Source organism: Gymnogyps californianus, chromosome 16 (genome assembly GCF_018139145.2).
Source record: "Gymnogyps californianus isolate 813 chromosome 16, ASM1813914v2, whole genome shotgun sequence".
Lineage (NCBI taxonomy): Eukaryota > Metazoa > Chordata > Aves > Accipitriformes > Cathartidae > Gymnogyps > Gymnogyps californianus.
In genome coordinates this window covers 8,054,959-8,073,745 of record NC_059486.1, presented here as the reverse complement: position 1 = coordinate 8,073,745, position 18,787 = coordinate 8,054,959, and the positions used below count along the sequence as shown (strand labels likewise).

At 41.2% G+C, this 18,787-nt stretch overlaps 1 protein-coding gene across 1 annotated transcript in view; it reads right to left on the bottom strand.

Annotated features, from left to right (window-relative positions):
• Positions 1–333: 333 nt before the first annotated feature.
• Positions 334–18,787, bottom strand: part of ZDHHC8 (zinc finger DHHC-type palmitoyltransferase 8) — a 115,556-nt gene continuing 97,102 nt past the window's right edge. The window contains exons 4-11 of the mRNA XM_050906619.1: positions 15,869–16,041; positions 15,081–15,183; positions 11,689–11,780; positions 9,855–9,987; positions 8,835–8,952; positions 7,967–8,098; positions 3,979–4,987; positions 334–1,027 (exon numbers count right to left, since the gene is read on the bottom strand). Coding sequence (XP_050762576.1) covers positions 856–1,027; positions 3,979–4,987; positions 7,967–8,098; positions 8,835–8,952; positions 9,855–9,987; positions 11,689–11,780; positions 15,081–15,183; positions 15,869–16,041 — 1,932 coding nt within the window. The 3' untranslated portion in view covers positions 334–855. The remainder of the gene's footprint in view (positions 1,028–3,978; positions 4,988–7,966; positions 8,099–8,834; positions 8,953–9,854; positions 9,988–11,688; positions 11,781–15,080; positions 15,184–15,868; positions 16,042–18,787) is intronic.

The window sequence follows — 18,787 nt, the reverse complement described above, 5'->3', positions numbered from 1 at the left end:
ATCCAAACATTTCCTTTCTTATCTGCTTGGTTTTGTTTACAAGTCAGAGAAGCCTTTAAAAACCAGAGGGAGCAAGAGGTCAGAGTGGAAGATCCTTATTGGTGTTGTGGTCCTTTTCCACGAGAGACGAACACGCGCGCGCGCACACACACACACAATTTCACACAGAGGGAGGCGAACGGCAGACAGTGAGAAGCTGTTGCTATCCTTTCTCCTGCTCCCATCCAGGACCAGGGAGCAGGGAGGCTTTTAAAGACGACAGGGCGTTCACGGCCCAAGTGCCCTTGCCTTGCTCCTTTCCAGGAGGAGGAACCCAACCTGCAGCGCCTGGGGGACACAGAGCAGTTCTCGCACACGCAGACTGCCCAGCACAGGAAGCCTGCTTTCCACGTCGGTAGGAAAACAGCAGTTGGGCCTCTGACTCCTGCCAGACACATCGCTGGCCAGAAGAACTGGGAAGGGGCATGGGAAAAACTGAATGATCCTGGACTGACTGTACTTTTTCACAGCACAACTGGTACACAACAGGTTTGTTGGACAGACACACGCACAATGGCTTTAGCGCTCTCTTGCATGAAAGAAATCCGCTCTGTAGTTGTGGTGTTAGGTCGCAGCCAGTTCCCGCCTGTCGGTTCAGGAAGAGTCTGATGGACTGTACAATTTTATTCCCTCAAGAATAAGGCTGCAGCTGGTTTTTGGCCAAAAGAGAAAGATGAAAACAGAACAAACCCAAAACAAGAAAAGGAGAGTGGCCGGCTGCTGCTGCTCCTTCTTTGTTGTTATTTGAGTCTTCACAGTGCTCCTAGCTTCATGGCTGGCTGAGTGGATGGCTCTTTATTTTTAATTAATTTTATTTTACACTGAAATTTCATAGGTTGTTCCACCAACTCCAGAAACCTTCTTAACGTTTGAGTGTCTAGCAGGGCTGACAGGCGTCCCCTGGGAACTTGATGTTGAACCCAACCTGGATATTCCTTTTGGCTGTCCATTTATTTTACTGTGAGGTGTCTTCAACTGCATGTCATCCCTGCATCAAAAGAAATATCAAAAGATGCAATGTTAGTGACCAAAGTGTGATAGCAGAATGGCTTCATTCAGGATAAACAACTATCCCTGTTACCCTGAGTCCCAGTGTTGCAAAATATTCAAGCATGGGAGCAACCTGGTTGAAGCCAATATACTTGATGAAAAGCCACCAAAATGAGAGAATTCATTTGGCCATTAGGTTAGTGGATCAGACCCCAGTAATGTTTGCTCATTTAGTTACGTGCTTAAATGCTTTGTTGAACCAAACTAATTGCATATGCATTTGTAGGACGCAGGAGGGTTTAAGTGTCACCACGGTTGACCTTAAGCCACACTGTGTCTTACAATCAGAAATAAAATACTCAGAAAAAACATTTCCCAGTTAAATATCCAGTTAAACAAAATTATGTTGCTCATCTCTGAAAGACATAAGAGAGGTGAAGCGTAAGACTTCTTTATGACAGAAGACACAAACTGAATCAAGTCAGGAAGCACTCTAGGATGCCTGTAATTAAAGACTGTATTCCAGATGGACTCTTTAAAATAATTTCCTTTCTTATGACCTACTGCCAGGGAGCATGGACAACAGGCTTTCCTCAAAAGATCTTTTAAATCTAGGCCACTACACACTAAAGCTTAATGTGTCTCGTCCCCAAGACTCACAAAGTAATTAGATATAAGCCTACCACAGAACTTGTGTATGTTCTGGAAGTACCAGCACAACCAGGGTCTGCTGTATTCTCACATCTTACTCTTGCACAGTGGATGTCTGCTTGGGTTTGCCTCAGTCTGAAGTTTAAGACTGGCTCATGCCAGCAGCAGTGACCAGGGGCTGAAATACCTTCCAGAAGGGAACTCTTTCTGTCTGCCTGCGAATTGAGGCAGCCTGAGCTATTTCAGACCATCCTGACTTTTTCTGGAGGCCAGAGGGTCTGATGGATTAACTGTATTCAAAAGGCAATTTCGTTCTTTACATGTGTCTGCAAAACAAAACAAACTACCCCAGACTTTTACACAGCTCTTGATAGGCTCAGAATAGGTCCAAAACTAAAAGCACTTTTTATGTGGCAACCTGGTCTGACAGCTGTACCCTGGAGCTGGAGCAGCAGGTCCATCAGCTCACACCAGCCCGGCTTCTGCTATGCGTTTAAACCGTGCTTGCACTAGAGAATGGAGTTGTGGGTATCTGAACCACCAAAACACACATACATAAATATAAAAAAAAAAGCTGTGTGGTTTCGTAAAACGGTGCTGTATCCCCAAACAGCTGAAATATGCAGGGACCAAATTCTATATTTGCCTCACGGAAGTATTATAAAAGCCCTAATTCAGTGCTGAAATTCTCCTGAAGAACACAGTCTGCCTCCTGCAACAAGGCAGAAAGGAGCTGGGGAGTGTTAGAGGAAAGGGGAGAAGGGAAAGTCATTTGTAGTGTTACTGACAGAGAAAACGTGCTAGGTTTACAAAGCACAGACTGCCTGTGGGAGGTTTACTTCACTAGGTAAAAAACTTCAAGTTTATTAAGCTATTTATTTATTAATCTAGGTACTTGACTTGACTTTAGGAACTTCAGTAAAAAAGATCCTCTGTAATGGTATCATATGTTTGCAACTTCCTTTAACATCTGCTGGGATCTGTAGCTATTTTAATACCTAGACCACTTTTGCCAGACACTGTATTTTTCATTACTTCAGGCTCTACATTTTAAACAAGCACAATGTAAAAGCAGTGGGACCAACAGGCTGACAGCACAACCAAGAACCAGAGACTAAGAAAAGGCAAACAGCTTCTCATATTAGCATCTTTCCTACAGCAGCAGCTGACACATCCAGGTCTCAAACAGAGGGCAGAGAGGCAAAAGAAAGTCCACAGGTCTTCTTTCACTGAAACAGACTCATTTCTTTGATACATATGAAGAGGAAAAAATGGCTGTCTACCTCCTGAAAGTTAGATCTTTCACCAATAGACAAATCATCTTAACAACTACAATTCACTTGAAAACATTGAGGAAAAACTTGCTGGCACTAAACTTCAGGAGACCTACAATAATCGTTCTCCCACATTTCAATAACTTTCCCCAAAATGTTGGATAATACTGGAGTGAGAAACCTGGGACCTTAAGCAGAGGACAGCATACTGCAATAAGTGCCAGATGCAAAGAAAACCTAGATATTTCTGATGAGCCCTCCAGGCCCCAACTTGGTTGAAATACTGCATCCTTGGCCGGATCATGTAGCTCTTTTCAGACTTTCCAAGCCCTATAGTCTCCAGAAAGAAGAGAAAGAAAGATAAGCGCATGCAGAAAGTGCAGCTGAGGATCTTGCTCAGATACCACTTACTCAGGCTCTCAGCACAGCAAATCCTCTCTCCCCACACTTTCTCACAGAAAGGAAGGAGGCAGCAAGGCCCTAAGGTAATGCCAAGATGGTCTGTGCTTTTATCACCCGTTCTGTACTATGGGACACTCAACACAGGTAAGTACACAGCTCTCTATGCCAAGCACAATTTCCAGGACTGGTCTCAGCCCCTGTTTCCTTTAGTGCAGGGTATGCTTGCACGTGCTGTGATCACAGCTTTGCCTCTGTGTCCAAGCAATGGCTGGGTCCAGCCTTTTAGGCTGCAAACTAAAACAGCTCCACCCTTTTGTGCATAACGGGAGGGATAATCTGCCTTGTATCTTGCAAATAATTATCCAGTTCAGCTAAGACACTAAATCACTATGACTTTTACAACTTAATTGATCACCTGCAGTCCAAGTTACAGCAAATGTGCAAACATTTTGTCATGATGAGGTTGCTATGATGGTGTCGCAGAATTGAAGAGCGCCCACAAACCTCTCACCCTTGCTGGCCTACAGCAAACATGTAATCTGGGTCATGCCTCCAGTGAAGCGCTCTGCACTTGCTTGCAAACAGACTTACATTGCTAAGCAGCACCGAAAGCAGTACATACCTTTGTGCTCCCACTGATTGCACCTCTGTAATTTCCACAGTGTTTACAAACGAGACAGCCTTCGGGCCTCCATAAGAGGGTGACCTAGGCATCCCTGTGGGGGACGACGGGACCTGGTGGCCTGGAGATTTGTAGGAGCCATTGCTCACCCTGCCCTGTAGTGCTTGATGGGACTGGACATTATTATTGGCTAAATCAGCTTGCAGAGAGGTTGTGGAAGTCCTTGGTGCTCTTGTCATTGCACTCGAGAGTGAAGACACTGAGGACTGCAGTATAGGGTTCCTTGTGCTAAAACTGGTAGCAGCCATCAGATTGTCTCTAGATCCGTATCTCATTGCCATGCTGCGTGGGTCTTCAGAGAGCGTGCTGACTTGCTGAAGGCTGTAAGAGCTAGGGGTGTCATAGACACCTGAGTCTGCAAACACTGAATCAGGGTGCGAGTGGAGGAGCTTCTCCCTCTCTTCCATCTCTTTCCTCTCCTGGATGGATGCCATAATGGTTTTGGAAAGGTTATCATAGCGGACTGGGGAGGGGTCTCGCTGATGTGGAGCTGGAGTCCCCAGCACCGGGCTAAAGCTCTGCGGCGGTTGGCGTTGCAGCTCACTCCCCCGTAGATGGCACATTTTGGCTGATAAATATGGGGAGTGGTACCCAACGGAGCTGACTGCAGAATGGGCGATGCACTTCCTCCCCGAGGGCGACACGGGGTTTAGCAAACTGTCATAGGAAAGACTCCCATTTCTGTTTGACAGGGAATTGGGAGAAAAGATGCTTTTGTAAGGGGTGGAAGCTGCCCCTTCAGACTTTATTGGATGAAGGGGCACTTTGTCTGTCCCTCTCCTGCCAGCAGATTTCAGGCTCAGGGATCGTGAATTGATGGCAAAGGAATCTATCTGGAGTGGGGAAGACTGATAGGTCTTGTGGAGAGAGCTCTTCCGGTAGCTGGGGATGTCCAAGCTGGGTTCTGACTGGTAATCAAGGCTCCTGCCATCCTCTTCTATCAGAGCCCCTTGACTGTGTCCCTCCTGCATGGTAATCTAAAATAGAGGTGAATAGGAGAAACAGAAGCCAATGATATGTAAGTACAGGTTTGCTCTCCATGGTGAGCGCACAGGAAGAAAAGAGCTGGAGGTCATCTCTCAGACTCTCAGCCCAGCTATGACACAGGTTCATTATAAGGAATCTCCTAACTTCTGTTCAGCATATGGATAAGCACCTTAGAAGCAAGGAGGAGTTATTCATAATAACTGCTAAATAATATTGACAGTAATAGATATGTCAATACATGGACACTGAAAACACAGAATGAAAGACCTTCTAAACTGAGACTCAAGTCTCAGACAAGGTAAATCAGATTGTAATCTGATAATACTGCCCTTGGAAAAAGCACTTCAAGTTTTCTACAAATAGCTCTTGAGTTGAGCGATGTCTGGTTTTGCATGCTGAGTCAGAAATACTTTAGGCTTCATTTCAACACACTGGGGACCAGCACACTCTTATCCACTTTACTCAGAGCTATGAATATTCAGTAATTCTGAACTTCTGGTCACAGGTCATCAAAATTAAGCACCTAAGCTTAATTAAAGCAGAGAGGCTCCTTCCCACCATTTAGACAACAAAATGAAGCAATTTTCTCTTTTTTATTGCCTGTGTAGGAGAGAGTGGCCACATCAGAGAAGGAAACATAGGCCATAATTTATTTATGTGCATTGAAAACAGATAGGACTTCACTTTGTTTTACTCTATGAAAGATTACTTACAGTTCTGTTCACTTAAAATGCCATTCTGTGCTAAGCAAATAATTTTTGCTGTTATTTTTAAAGAAGAGTTTGCCATAATGCACAATAAATTGGCTACATTGGCTCTGCAAACAAAGAATTATTATCAGTCACATATTTAATCAGAAATGCAGTCAATGCAGTTTGTTCTTTATTTAATTTCTTTTAAAGGAAAATTATCCAAAAAAGCCTAACTGGCAAAAATCTGTTTTATTCTGATTTTTTCTTCAAGTTTTTTTCTTTGAACTAGAAGATAGGGAAATATGCAAAACAGCTCACTATCTTCTAGAGCATGGTGCTAAATTTGGCCTTCTCTGGAAAAAGGAGACCAAGTGACAGCCTGTAAAGGAGGAGGAGAGCAATGATGTAGCTTTTAAGTATATTAGTGCTACTTACCCTTGTGCCCTGATCCCTCTTTCCTAACAGCTTTCACCGCTCAAAAGCAGAATTACATTGACAGGCTGAAGAACTGATACAGAAGAGACAACATGATATTCCTCACACCAGTTAATCTCTTTCCCTCTGTACCTTATACTTAGATATGGCTTGGCAGACAAATACATGCTATACTATCAGCTTGCCAAGTGAACTCATTTTTACAATATTCCCACTTGACTACTAGAAAGTTGTGACTACTATACTATAAGATTGAACAAGTCCACAAAGCTGATTGTATGCACACCAGTCAGCCTATAGTAACAACATCTTTTTAGGTTAGGATTGAAACAGCAGCTCTCAGAGTGAAGATGCTGTACCCTGTTATCATTTCATAGCACTGCCCAGTCTCCTGGCCTAATCAGAACCTATCCTGTATCTATATTGCATCTATGGCTATGTATTGAATGAATAAAACAAGCTTGCCTTCCACGGCTCTCTGACTTTTGGCATCATGACCCAAAATACTGTTGCTTACACAGCTCAAAATTGCTAGCTGATGCCTGTAAATAGAATATTTTGAATTGGATGTCAAGCCATTTTTCATGTAATAAAGTGAAGATGATAGGATATTAAACTTTTTGGATACAGTGAACACGTTGTTCTTATGTTCCCTTTCATAAGCCAATCTTTTCTTCATTAAGTGGACAAATCCAGAGAATAAGATTTACAATTATTGCAGTAAGACTAAAACCCAAACTTGGTGGTAGCTGGAATTCCACCATCTATCACCATCCTTCTTTACAAAATGAGAAGGATACTAGATATGTTTTCTTCACCATTTACGGAACATTCTGTCTTATTCCAGTGTTGCTGCAGTCAATTATGTATCTCTGCCATATTTTCCTTTCCTTACTTATATCACTCCCTTCTTGTTATTGCAGGGGTGACATTGGAGGACCTGATGAAATTCATTGTAAGAAAACTGCATTGTGTGTGGTATGTATGTTTTAAGGGTATCTCCACTGGTGTGTGAAGACTTGGATACATATTGCAAATATCCAAGTTAGATCAGTGATTTTCAAAATGCTGTTCTCAGGTCCTGGGGGGGCAAGGAATATTTGCAACAAATCCATAAGAAATAAGTGAGAAAAACAAGCCTATGAGCAGTTTTGTACTCTGCTTCCAAAGGAAACAGTGTAAACTGTTTCAAAACACCTAAGCAAAAGAGGAAACAGTCAAAATTCCAGAGCAAGTCTCTCTAATTGTTTGGACCTCAGTTTTCTTGATAGGAGGAAATGATGCCTAGTGTTAGGAAGTCTTTTTTTCCTATATAATCCTAATGCACTGAGAAGGTGCTAAGGAAGGTCAAACATGAGGAATCTTCCATTAATTTTAACTAAAATATCTCTTGGGATGCTTTGAAATCTCTTTCTGTTTTGCAAGCTGACATCTTAAGGAATCACTGAGCACATTTTCTGTTGGCTGAAGGGTCCGATCCAGAAAAGCATTAAGCATGCCCAGCTCCCTCTGAAGTGAATGTGAGTTGGCACCTATGTCAGGAGAAGCCAATGGGAGGTGACACTTCTCAGCATCTCAGCATCAGGCCAAGACACTGGTAAAGCAGCAGGGCACACCCGTCAGCAGGACAGATGTGTCAAGCTCAACAGAGGAAAGCTGCGAAAGCAGACATGTTTTCATAAGGAGCATAGTGAAAATATACACTATCGCACAACAATGCCAAGTGTTGTTATTTACTTTTACACTCTGATATTCACTAGAGCCCTGCAGTGAATTTATCCTCAGCTCCATGTTGCCCCGTGTTAGCTGGGAGCAGATTCTCCCAGGCTTGCTCACCTGCTCAGCCGTAGCATGGTAGTGGACTTTGGGATTGTTGCTGAAAGCCGGTCGATACTTGTACATGGCAGGTGTAGGAGGGCTGATAAGTTTGGGTGAAAGGCCACCTTCTGTAAAAGAAAAAAAAAGAAAGGACTTTCTATTAAAATGTGCGGACAGAAAGCTATTATCCCTAATTCCTTGCTATCCATGGTCCTCTGCAAACAGATCTGTTCTGGAAAGAATAAAACTTGCAGTACTTCTGTGCAGAATTCCACCAAAATCAATGGGGCCCCTGTGGAAATAACAGTACATTGCTGCCAGATCAGCAATCTAAAGAGATGAAGAAACAAGGTATAATATATTAAAGAGTGGGGTGACATATTTTGGAGAGTAGTAATTTTGCCATAATTTGAAATACTAGATATTTGGGTTGAATTCAGCTACTAGTTTTGTCTGAAAAAACCAGAGGTTTTTTAATAGTATTAAAGCTTTAATTTCACATTTTCATAAATGAAATAATTCAGTTTGTAATGCCTAAGCATTTCATGCTAATATTTCTGATTCCTTAGTTCAAAATGACATTTTTCATTTTAAAATTGATCAAAAATTTAAGAAGGGGTTTAAAAGGGTTTAAAAACTCTGCGAAACTGATATGAAATATCCAACCTAGGCTTGAATGAACCACTTCAAGCTGACTTTTCTCTCCCTTTCCTGCTGTTTATTCCCCTAGCTCAGAACTCCTATAAATAGAAAAAAACCTTCACCTAGATCCCATTACTGTTTTGAAGGAATACCAGAAGCCTTTTAAAGAGGCTGAAATATTTTCTTATTAATAAAAATAAAACACTGATCATGCAACTATACCTTCACTGGTCCCCAGCTGCCCTTTTAGCTCAGAGTACTTGCTTGGATCTCCTTTGGGTGGGAGAGGTGGTTGCACATCCATACTTTTATCCTCCAGACCTTCCAGGCTAATTTTAGACTGAAAACAACCAAAGAATCAATCATTACCCACAACTTGGTTAAATAACAGCACGTGTCAGAGTGCTGGACGTACCACAGAACAAGAACTACCTATACCTATAATGACACATGATTTAGCATCCACTGCAGACAAGGACTGTCATGTGTAAAATTAGCATTGTCATAACAAGCCAGTATAATTTTAAATGCACTATCCTAGTCTACTTGGCATGCTAAATAACATTATCATCATGCTAGTTAATATGTGGTAGAAGACAATGGTGTTTTCTAGCATTTTTCAGCAACTTTCCAGGCAGCTCGCAGCAAGTAACTAGCCAAAGAGTGTAACAAGTAACTATCCACAAAAATCTTGCAAGGTGGCTTCTTTTGAATCCACTGCTTTTTATATGATTAAACAAATCCTTCTCTCTATTTCATGCCAGGAGAAACTGAAAAAAGAAGAGGAGAGAGGAGAACTCAGCTTCTGAGCCAATATTCCTTTCACTGGACCATAAGCCTTCCTGCAGTCTGGAAGCTCAAAACCTTCTTTGAAGTAGAACAGCTGACGTGGTGGTACAAGGGTTCCCGCACAGTGTTAGGTTCAGTAAAATTAATTTGAACACCAAGAGGTGGCAACTCTTGGGACAGAAAGCAACTATTGCAAAGAACAGCCACCTCTTCCAAAAGATGCCCAGAGGCATTCTATTATAGAGCTGTAAAAAGGGCTGTTACTGGATCTAGAGCTGCTGTTACTGATCCTGGGTTACTTTCAGAGGATGAAGTATAAAACAAGGACTCAACCTCTATCATTTTATCCAAAAAATGCATCATCTCAAAGAGATTTTCAATTACAAACTCATTCCCAGACTTGATAATGCTCAATCCATGCTCTTCAAAAGCAGCGCTTGAAGGCTGCCTTACCTTGCTCCGGTTGAGGTTGGCTTGGATCCCGTTGTCACTGATCTTCACTGTGATCTGTCGCTCAGATAAATCAGGTCTGAGGAAAGGAGGCTTCACACTCACAGCTTGCTTTTTCTTGGGCTCAACTACGTACCTGATTAATTGTTCAACAGTCATCATTAAAATAAACAATAACCTAAGAACAAGGCATAAAGACAAGAAAATCTTCCTGCTTCCAGGGTATGATTTAAGAATGTGTCACAATCTAGGTAAGCAAACTCCATTTATTTCAATGGATGTAATAATTAAAAAGCAATAAAAAGATCAATGGGTTTTTTAGTGAGCAAAAGGAAAGGATGCATTAAAAAACCCAAGCAATTTTTGAAGCACTGATGGACAAGAGCACAGTTCACATGAAGAGAGAGAGAGGGGCCTACCACCAATGGATGTGATTTACTAGCTCTTACCTAGTTAACATGAAACAGCTTCCCTACGGTGGAAGACGGTGACTGGGGGACTAAGACCCAGCACATGGGGAGCTGATGTGGAGAAGATGATGTGCTGTCAGTTCTAGCTTACCACAGGGTGATTTGTTTCTGTAGCATGTTTAGAGTGTTCAAACAAATGGAGGTAAAAGAAACAGACAGGTCTACAGGAAGCAACAAATCTAAAGGGAAATGGCTGACTTTAGATATCCAATTTCCAGTGGACTAGAATTCTGTAAGTGCAATTGGGCAGTGGCTGTACAATGCATAAATATCAATACACGCACAAGCTTCCTCTGTTTTATGTAGTGACTAGGAGATTCTAGTAGTGATGGCTCAGTGACTTTCAATATACAGGACAATTTGAACAGGTCTTCACAAAACACAAACATTCTGCTTGCTGAAAGTCTGAGAATAGCCATGATGATAGTACTCACACCCCTCTCTTAACAGGAGTGTCTCCCAACTTCTAATATCTGGCTCTCTTAAAGTATCTTGACCTGATTTTCATGTTTTGGTAAGTTTGAGAAGCAGCTATTCCAGTGTCTTCACTTTAACACATGTAACAGTCTTTTAGGACTTATTTGTTGCATAGCGAAGGGGAAAAAAAAAAAAAAGGGCAGATAATGGTGTCAGGGTCTGGAATTGCTTAACACCCTGAAAAGGCTCAAATAAGTCTTCTTGTAGTACGATTATTAACATGTTTGCAGGCTGGACAGCTCAGCACCTAGGATATTTATACTCCGTCTGATCTATTGCATTAAAATCCTGATTTCAAAATGTGAAACGATAAATCCATTTCCCCAAAAATAGAAAGCCATAAATAAAATCCCAAGTTCCATGATGTAGACCTCATTGAAAATCTGTTTTATGATAATGAAAGTGCCAGTGAGATTGAAAACCACAGCAGCCTTAAATTAGATTGAAGTCTTAAGGAGAAAGGCTGATTTTAGATTCCTTGCTTTTCTCCAGCAGACTAAAATACCTGGACCTTGACTGTACAGTGCAAAAAGTCATGTTGGGAATATGATAACGTACGGAAACTTACCTTGTTACTGAAATTCACTGGATAAACAAGTTGGTGAAGACAAGGGTATCAGCTCTTGATATAATTTGACATGCTTATTCCAAATAAACATTTCTGGGATGAGGGTTATGAATTACATGAAGAAAGCAACTGCCTGGACAGGTTACAGCCATGCAACAGTGGAGCAGCTATCACAGAGCTCTGCCTTCAGGAGTGTTTTGCTTTACTTCTCTGTTATTTCATCAGTGGTCTTTCACTTGTGAGCCCAACCGAGTACATTTTCTTCCTCTGTCCCAACAACTATTCTACCTCCCTCATTCCCAGTTGACAGCATTTCTCTTACCTGGGAGCCAAGGGGCTGCAGAGCACATGTTCCACGTTTCCGCAGCATCCTCGGGTAAAAGGATTCACTCCTCCACGGAATTTACCTGTCACCTGGAAACATATTCAGGACAGTGCTCAAACCTCTGGTTACATAAAAATCACCATCCAACCCTCAGAAAGCCAAGAACAAGTATGCCTTGCTCTGACCCTACTGCCCTTCCCAAACAGATAATTTTTCTTTAAATGCTGCACTTCCTCTCTCCTGCTTTAACACACCACCTCCATCAGCTACTTCTAGCTAGGAGGCACACCCAACTAAAGAGCCTTTCCCAAAAGAGCAGCGAGCTCAATGTGACTGCGTTTCAAAGTGGCCAGGTTCACCTCTCCATGCTGCTCCTGCATTAGATTCGTGCCTGCTGTCAGCCAGACATCCTGTTTTGGTCCTTTCATTCCCCCATCACTTCCACTCCTCTGCCTTGGCAAGTCCCCTCCAAACAAACAGGAATGTCAATTCAACATTCATAATGCTGGATGAGAGCAATGTTTCCTCTCCGTCAGCATCCCATCCCTAGCGGCAATCAGTACGAACCACTGCCTTATGCAGGAGGGTGCCAGGAACTCCCTGGTGATTACGATGTTTGCTTGGAAATGAGCTAGTTTAATAAAAGCCAAGCCTCATTAGACTGGTGGGATCCATTCAAAGCTTCATAAGCATTATAAAGGGTTTGTACTCTACAGGCAGATACTTGAAAGTAACCATATGGGGATAAATACCAGTGAAGCCAGAGAGATTAATAGTGGTTGCCATTAAAAGCATTACTGTTGCTGTTTGCAAGTAATGCATTTTAATCAACTCATAGTTCTGATCTAGCAACAAGTTTACAGAGTACCAGAAATACTTTAATTACTTGCACATAAAATAACGACAATTAAATGATTTTGCAATATATTATGCTGGCCTCTGATATAACATAAAGCTCTTTAAAAGGCCAAGAGAGAAATGTTGGAAGTTCTGAGTGTTGGAAGAGTAACTTGATGACTAAAACATGGGCCTGGGACATTTGGCACATCTGCATTCAATCGTGGGCTTAAGCTGACTTGTGCCAGATGCTGGCAAGGCACTTCATATCTCTGTGCCCATTTTCTCAAACAAAATATGAAAATAAAATTTCTCTAACTCACAGATTACATTACTAATTATATCAGTTTGGTTTCTAAAGTAGTTTGAAATCCACTGATAGAAAGCAGTCTCAGAAGGAAGGATATTTATTTACTCTATTCAGAAACTAAAAATACCAGGATATGAGCAGATGTTGGGTTATGGGTTATTTTGATTCCATAAAAGACTTTCAGAGGCATTCAGAAAGCTCACAAACATCTAAACTCAGCCACTATGCACTCCTAAATCACAGTCTGCCTACTATGAATGCTCAAAACCTACGAACTCTGGAATGAACAAATACCAAAAATATACAGTAAAAGACCAAAAATGTCTGTACCACTGGCCTATAAAATGTACTGGGAAAAGAGGACAAGTGTAGCTGAGCATATTGTAACTGGAAAGCTGACAGCAGATAACTAACACTGTGAGAAAAGAGAATCAATACTGAGACTGCAGGAGAAAAGTGAATGTTTTAAAACAGTGGCAGAGCCAGGAGCAGATCTCATATCCACCACTCCTGGTCTGGTGCTCTAATTACTTAGATATGCTTCCTTTGAAAGGGACCTGAAGGCTGGGAACATCCATCCTTCAGTTACACATAGGCAGTACATATGACTAAACACAAATTAAGACCAGATTATATTTAATTTTCAGCAAAAGACATGGGAAGATGAATTAATCTCAAGTGGTTTGGTAGCTCAGGAAAAAAAACCAAGGTAGGATGCATTTTCCAATAGTTATTTCAATCAAGTTAAATGCAAAATTCTCAACCTTCCTAAATGTTAAATTTTACTTTTTTTTTTTAATTTAAATTTTTCCTTCCGCCTCAGCCTAAAATTTTCATGGACAGTTTTCATCACTGCACAAAGACAAGCCTAAGGCAGACCATGATTTGGGCTATGAGACCGAAATGCCCTGGGTTTCATGCTACTATTGTTAGCACTATCAAACCTAATACTTGGCCAAAATCAATTTTAAAATGAAGAGCGGCTGATTCCAAGCAGGACAGAGAGAAGCATTTAAAGATCTACAGCTACGGTAAGCCTGCTTTGTTCAAAGGCCATGTCAGGCAACAATTCAGGATGACTTCAGATTCTTTGCTTATGTAAACCTCCCACACTATTCTGGATAAAAGTTTTTATTGTCTCTTGTGGGATAGGAGACAATCTCATCCCAGTTTATGAAGGCCTGGCCTCAGACAGATGTCTTCAACTCTTACAGTCTGCACAGCAGCCATACAAGCTACATAAGCATGAAGCCATCAGCCTGCAGGACAGCCAGAACAGCACACTGCTCAGCATGAGCTAGAGAGCACCCACAGATGCAAGAGCAGTAAAAATGCACTTGAGAAAAAAAGTGAAAAAGAAGTGTGATGTGGAAAAAAAAGTGAAAAAACCCCAGATGTGTGAGGGGTGCTTTGGAGCTGGAGCTGTGAAAGGGTAAAGCACTGGAATGCTGCGTGCAGCCGACTGGCATGCTGCGTCACCCAGTGTCAAGCTTTCTAACTGAGCTACCCCTTATAGGGCAGGCTATCGATCCCATGATTAGATCTCTATCACCCATATCATGCTATTGATATGCACATGCATATAGGTCTGTATTGTCCACATAGGGGCTGTGTATTACATACATTTGAGTAACTGTAAGGGAACTAAAGTTTTACAGGCTTTTCGGCACAAGATGTCATGTTGGCACTTGGTTTGCAGGAGCAAAACAAGTGAGGTCCAATAGCCTCTCTGTGTGCACGTGCACATACACACGAGAACAAGAGAGAGACAAAGAGAGCGAGACAAAGAGCTAGCTCAGATCTTATTATGTGCAGTGTGGGTTAGCTGGGGGAGTTCAAAATATCAGGAGACAGGGCAAAAGCATGATTTAATCTTTTCCTTTCTTTCTTTCTTTCATTCAATCTCATGATTTGTTCAGTCTGACTCATAAAATTTGAACTTCTGGGGTTGACGGTACTCACCACATAAAACCTATTTCAAGGCCATGAGTAGATTTTAAATGGTAAATAAGCCTAGGATGATCCTCTGTGGTTAGAAGGGGGAAATCTTTGCTTGTAGTGCATTAAAGAAAAAAATCTGAAAATAAAAAACTAGGCAACCTTCCTAGATCTTCACAAAACCTCCAGTAAGAGTGTTACTGCTAAGATTTGGATCATCTTTTGCTTTACCCAAGCTGACTTGCTGACTTTCCTTCCCAACTCAACATCTTAGCCACAAACACAGAAAAGGATTGCTTCTTACCTGTTCATTTGTTGTGCGCCCTCGGGCCACTAGAACAATATGGAAGCCAGTGAGACCAATGACTGGAATAAAGAATAACCCAGCCACACACATGACAGCCATTCTGTATCCAGGAGTTAAAGAAACTGGGATGAGTGAAGGGAAAAAGAGGAAAAGGAGAAAAAAAAAAAATCTTGGAAATAGGGAGGGTGTCCCTCACCTTTAATTAGGCTAACTAAATTTTATCTCAAAGTCAAGTCCATCTGCTCCTAGCCTGGGTCCTTATCCTTGCGGCGGTTAAAAAATAATGTGAACTCATTGATTCTGGCTCTAACCATCTTGTAAAGACCGTTCCGCACTAATCTATCAACAAGAGAAGCACCCCTCATAGCCAGGGATTCATGTATTACACCAGCATGCAGTGGGGCTGCTTCCAGGGCAAACTCCGCTTTAAAATACAGTAACTATATTTAAAACTCTGTTTTAAATACAGTAAATAGTACCCAGCAGTTCAGAGTCACACCCAATTGGAAGTAAAATGTGGGGAGGCAGCATATCCTTCTGCTGGGTTGTCATGGCAAAGATTGAGATAGACAAAAGGTCAGCTATAGTTTTGGAGGTAATCGATGGTTACACAGGTCAGATGGGTACAGAGGAAAACCTGCACTAAGCATTTACAGGGAAAGAGCAATGGGGGATCAGGAGAGGAGAAGATCTCCACCAGTTCCAGGAAGACAAATCTTCAGATTCATTCTTTCACATTTTCCTCAAGGCCACCTTGAGTCTTGAAAGACCAAAAATAAGGATACGTAATGGTAGCATGAGCTGCTCCCAGCTTTTCCATATGGTTTAATATGAAGATGAGCCCAAAGGTGAATACTCCAACCATGTGCGTACTTAAGGACAGCAAGAAGAGAAAAAAATAGCGGTAGTTCCTCCGTCCTATGCAATTGTTGACCCATGGGCAGTGATGGTCAAAATCCTTGTAAAGAAGGGGAGAGACAGAGAACAATATCCAAACGGTAAAAGGAAATACATTGTCTCAGAGATAAATCTGAACCATCATCATGTAAGATTATATCAGGCTAGTTCTGCAGCTTTACAACATGCTAGACTCTCTTTGTAAGGCTCTTCTTAGGACCAAGTGGTTTCTGTATCTATGGATGGAGAGGTACTTGAGTGTTTATGGGGTTCAAACAGAGGATATAAAAAAATAAAAGACAGGTTATTTATCTGCTAGCAGCAGAAGCACTAATTTTTTATCATCCTTAGCATGAGTTGTCAATTACAATGAAGTTCTCATAGCCTACAATGTTTTGAAGATGCAATACTGCTGCAGAATTCTCTGCCCCACATTTCTGTATTTATATGAAGCTGAATGAAGCCACTTTAAACAATGGACATCACAAAAGATACTTTTTTACCAAGCAGGTGCCCAAAGAAAAGCAACATCTGGATAAGACACAGGCAAAGTTCTGCACAAGTTCATTAACAGTTATGAACCCAAACCTAACTATTTGTCTGTCAGAAGTTCAAAGTCCCTCATAAAGTCAGGTCCCTTTTAACAGGAGATTTAATAATGAGGGCAAGCCACAGACACCTTTCAAGCATCCTTACATAGTTTTATAAGCATGTAAATCCACTGTCTTGAATGGGATTATTCTTGATGTGAAGAGAAGATCAGGTGCAAGAAATAAACCCTTCTTATTTCTGCATTCTTCAGAACAAATACTACACACTCATTACATCAACAAATTAATTGTTTATTCTTTGTTTTGTGGTAATGCTATTTTTAAATCTTCCTCAATGATGACAAAGGGGTTTTTGTATTTTAAGTTTTGTACAATGTATTTACCAAAAATTTACAAAATACAAGAAAATGGATTAGAGCTTTCTCAAAGCACATTAGAAAATGACAGGGGCAATTTAATAAAAATAATTTCAGGCTATATCTGAAATGCTGACATAGCATATGTCTATTGTGCAAATCTGGTTGTATGCAGCCTGAAATATCTATCCGTTATGAAACTATATAAGAACCCACTGCAAACACTTCAGTAAAGAAAACAAAAATCTGACTACTTTTGTCACAGATTCACTTTTGGGTCCCTCTGGTCACAGCATGCTTTAGGTTTTAACTGATTTTATTTCTGCAAGGGTTGTCGGCTTTTGTTGTTTGTTCGTTTTTATCAAATTAGCTCAAAAGTTTTATATTTGGGAAAAGAATTTTTATTGCACATTCTAGACTGAAAGTGAAAAGATGTGAATTACAACCCTGAATGGGTTCCACATGGAAAAGCCAGTAGAGTCGCTCCTATCACTGTCTCCAAGCTCTCTAGAACAGACAGGTGAGTGGGAAATAAGCATCACAGGAATCAATAAAGCATGCTGTTTAGAACCATGATTTATTGATTCAGAAGTCATTACTGCTTTTTGCCTACATTCCTCCGCAGCAGTCATAATTTAATTATACAAGCGGAGCTTCTTACTTGCCCACCAAAATAGTAAGGAACACTCAACTGATCTGACCATCGATAAAACTTCTGGAGAGCTAGGCAGAGTCACCTTGCATTCTGCTGTTTTATTTAGGTTACTTTTGGATTCTCTCCCATTTTCATTTCTGCTGCAGAACTGACTCCCATGGAGGCCTTATGGCAGCATGAAATTGCAAGTGTTTATACCAGTGAGTTTTGAGCAATCTTTTTCTGAGAAAACTTCATTTGTTGAAAATGAATTTTCATGCTGAGCCACTGGGGAGGGCAGAAGAAAGAAATTCCATGGGACAACTGAGAATTTACCATCATCTAAACAATTCTCAGGGTCTAGAATTAGTGAAAACATTTATGTTTTAAAACTAGGAATAGATGGCTCAGGTTTTCTACAAAAAATCCAGCTCTATTCAACAATTCACAGCAGTCTAAAGAAATTGTATGACACAACTTATGAACAGCTGTGGCTATTCCCCTCTACTCAGGGACCTTGGCAGCTCCTTACTCTCCATCTTCTCAATGCCCGCACCCTTCTAAGGTCTTCCACAACAGAATAGCCTTGTCCTATTTATCAATGGTTACTAGGCACAGCACTGCTTCCAGATAATTATAACTTAGATATATATTGCCCTGAAGGAGAAAATGACAGACACAATATAAACCCAGACAGCCCTTCTCTCACACGTAACTGTGCTGCTTTCTTTGGGACTATTCCTTGCTTATGGCAAAGAGGATTGGACAAAGATGGTGTACACAGCATTCCACCTGACTCTGGTATTTTTTCCCTTTCTGATTAGTAATTCCTTTCATTTTAATGGCACAGCTGAATGTATTTTAGACATATTAAAGATTTCATCTTTCTATTGGAAAAAAAATAGACCTTGCAGCAGAAATGATCCTTAAGACGTGGATTTTTTAACTCAGCAATAAAAAATTCCCCCTGGCAATACACTGCTGTGGATACAGCACTCTGTACTTACAAGTTTGGGAGATGTTTATAGCCCAAAAGCACATATTACTGTTTGGGGGTTATTTTTTAAAAATCCTGTGTGCCTCACCAAGACCCTAGGGCTATCAAGAAACATGAAAGTCCCATAATTCAGAGTGACCAACATTAGAAACATGAACAAGTTCACGCTCTGAGCCAGTGTGTTGAAACAAACATGGGGACCTTCCGTTGACCGGAGAACCACTCACTGAATTCTGAGTTTGGTTTTCCTAAAGCTCACACACCACTCT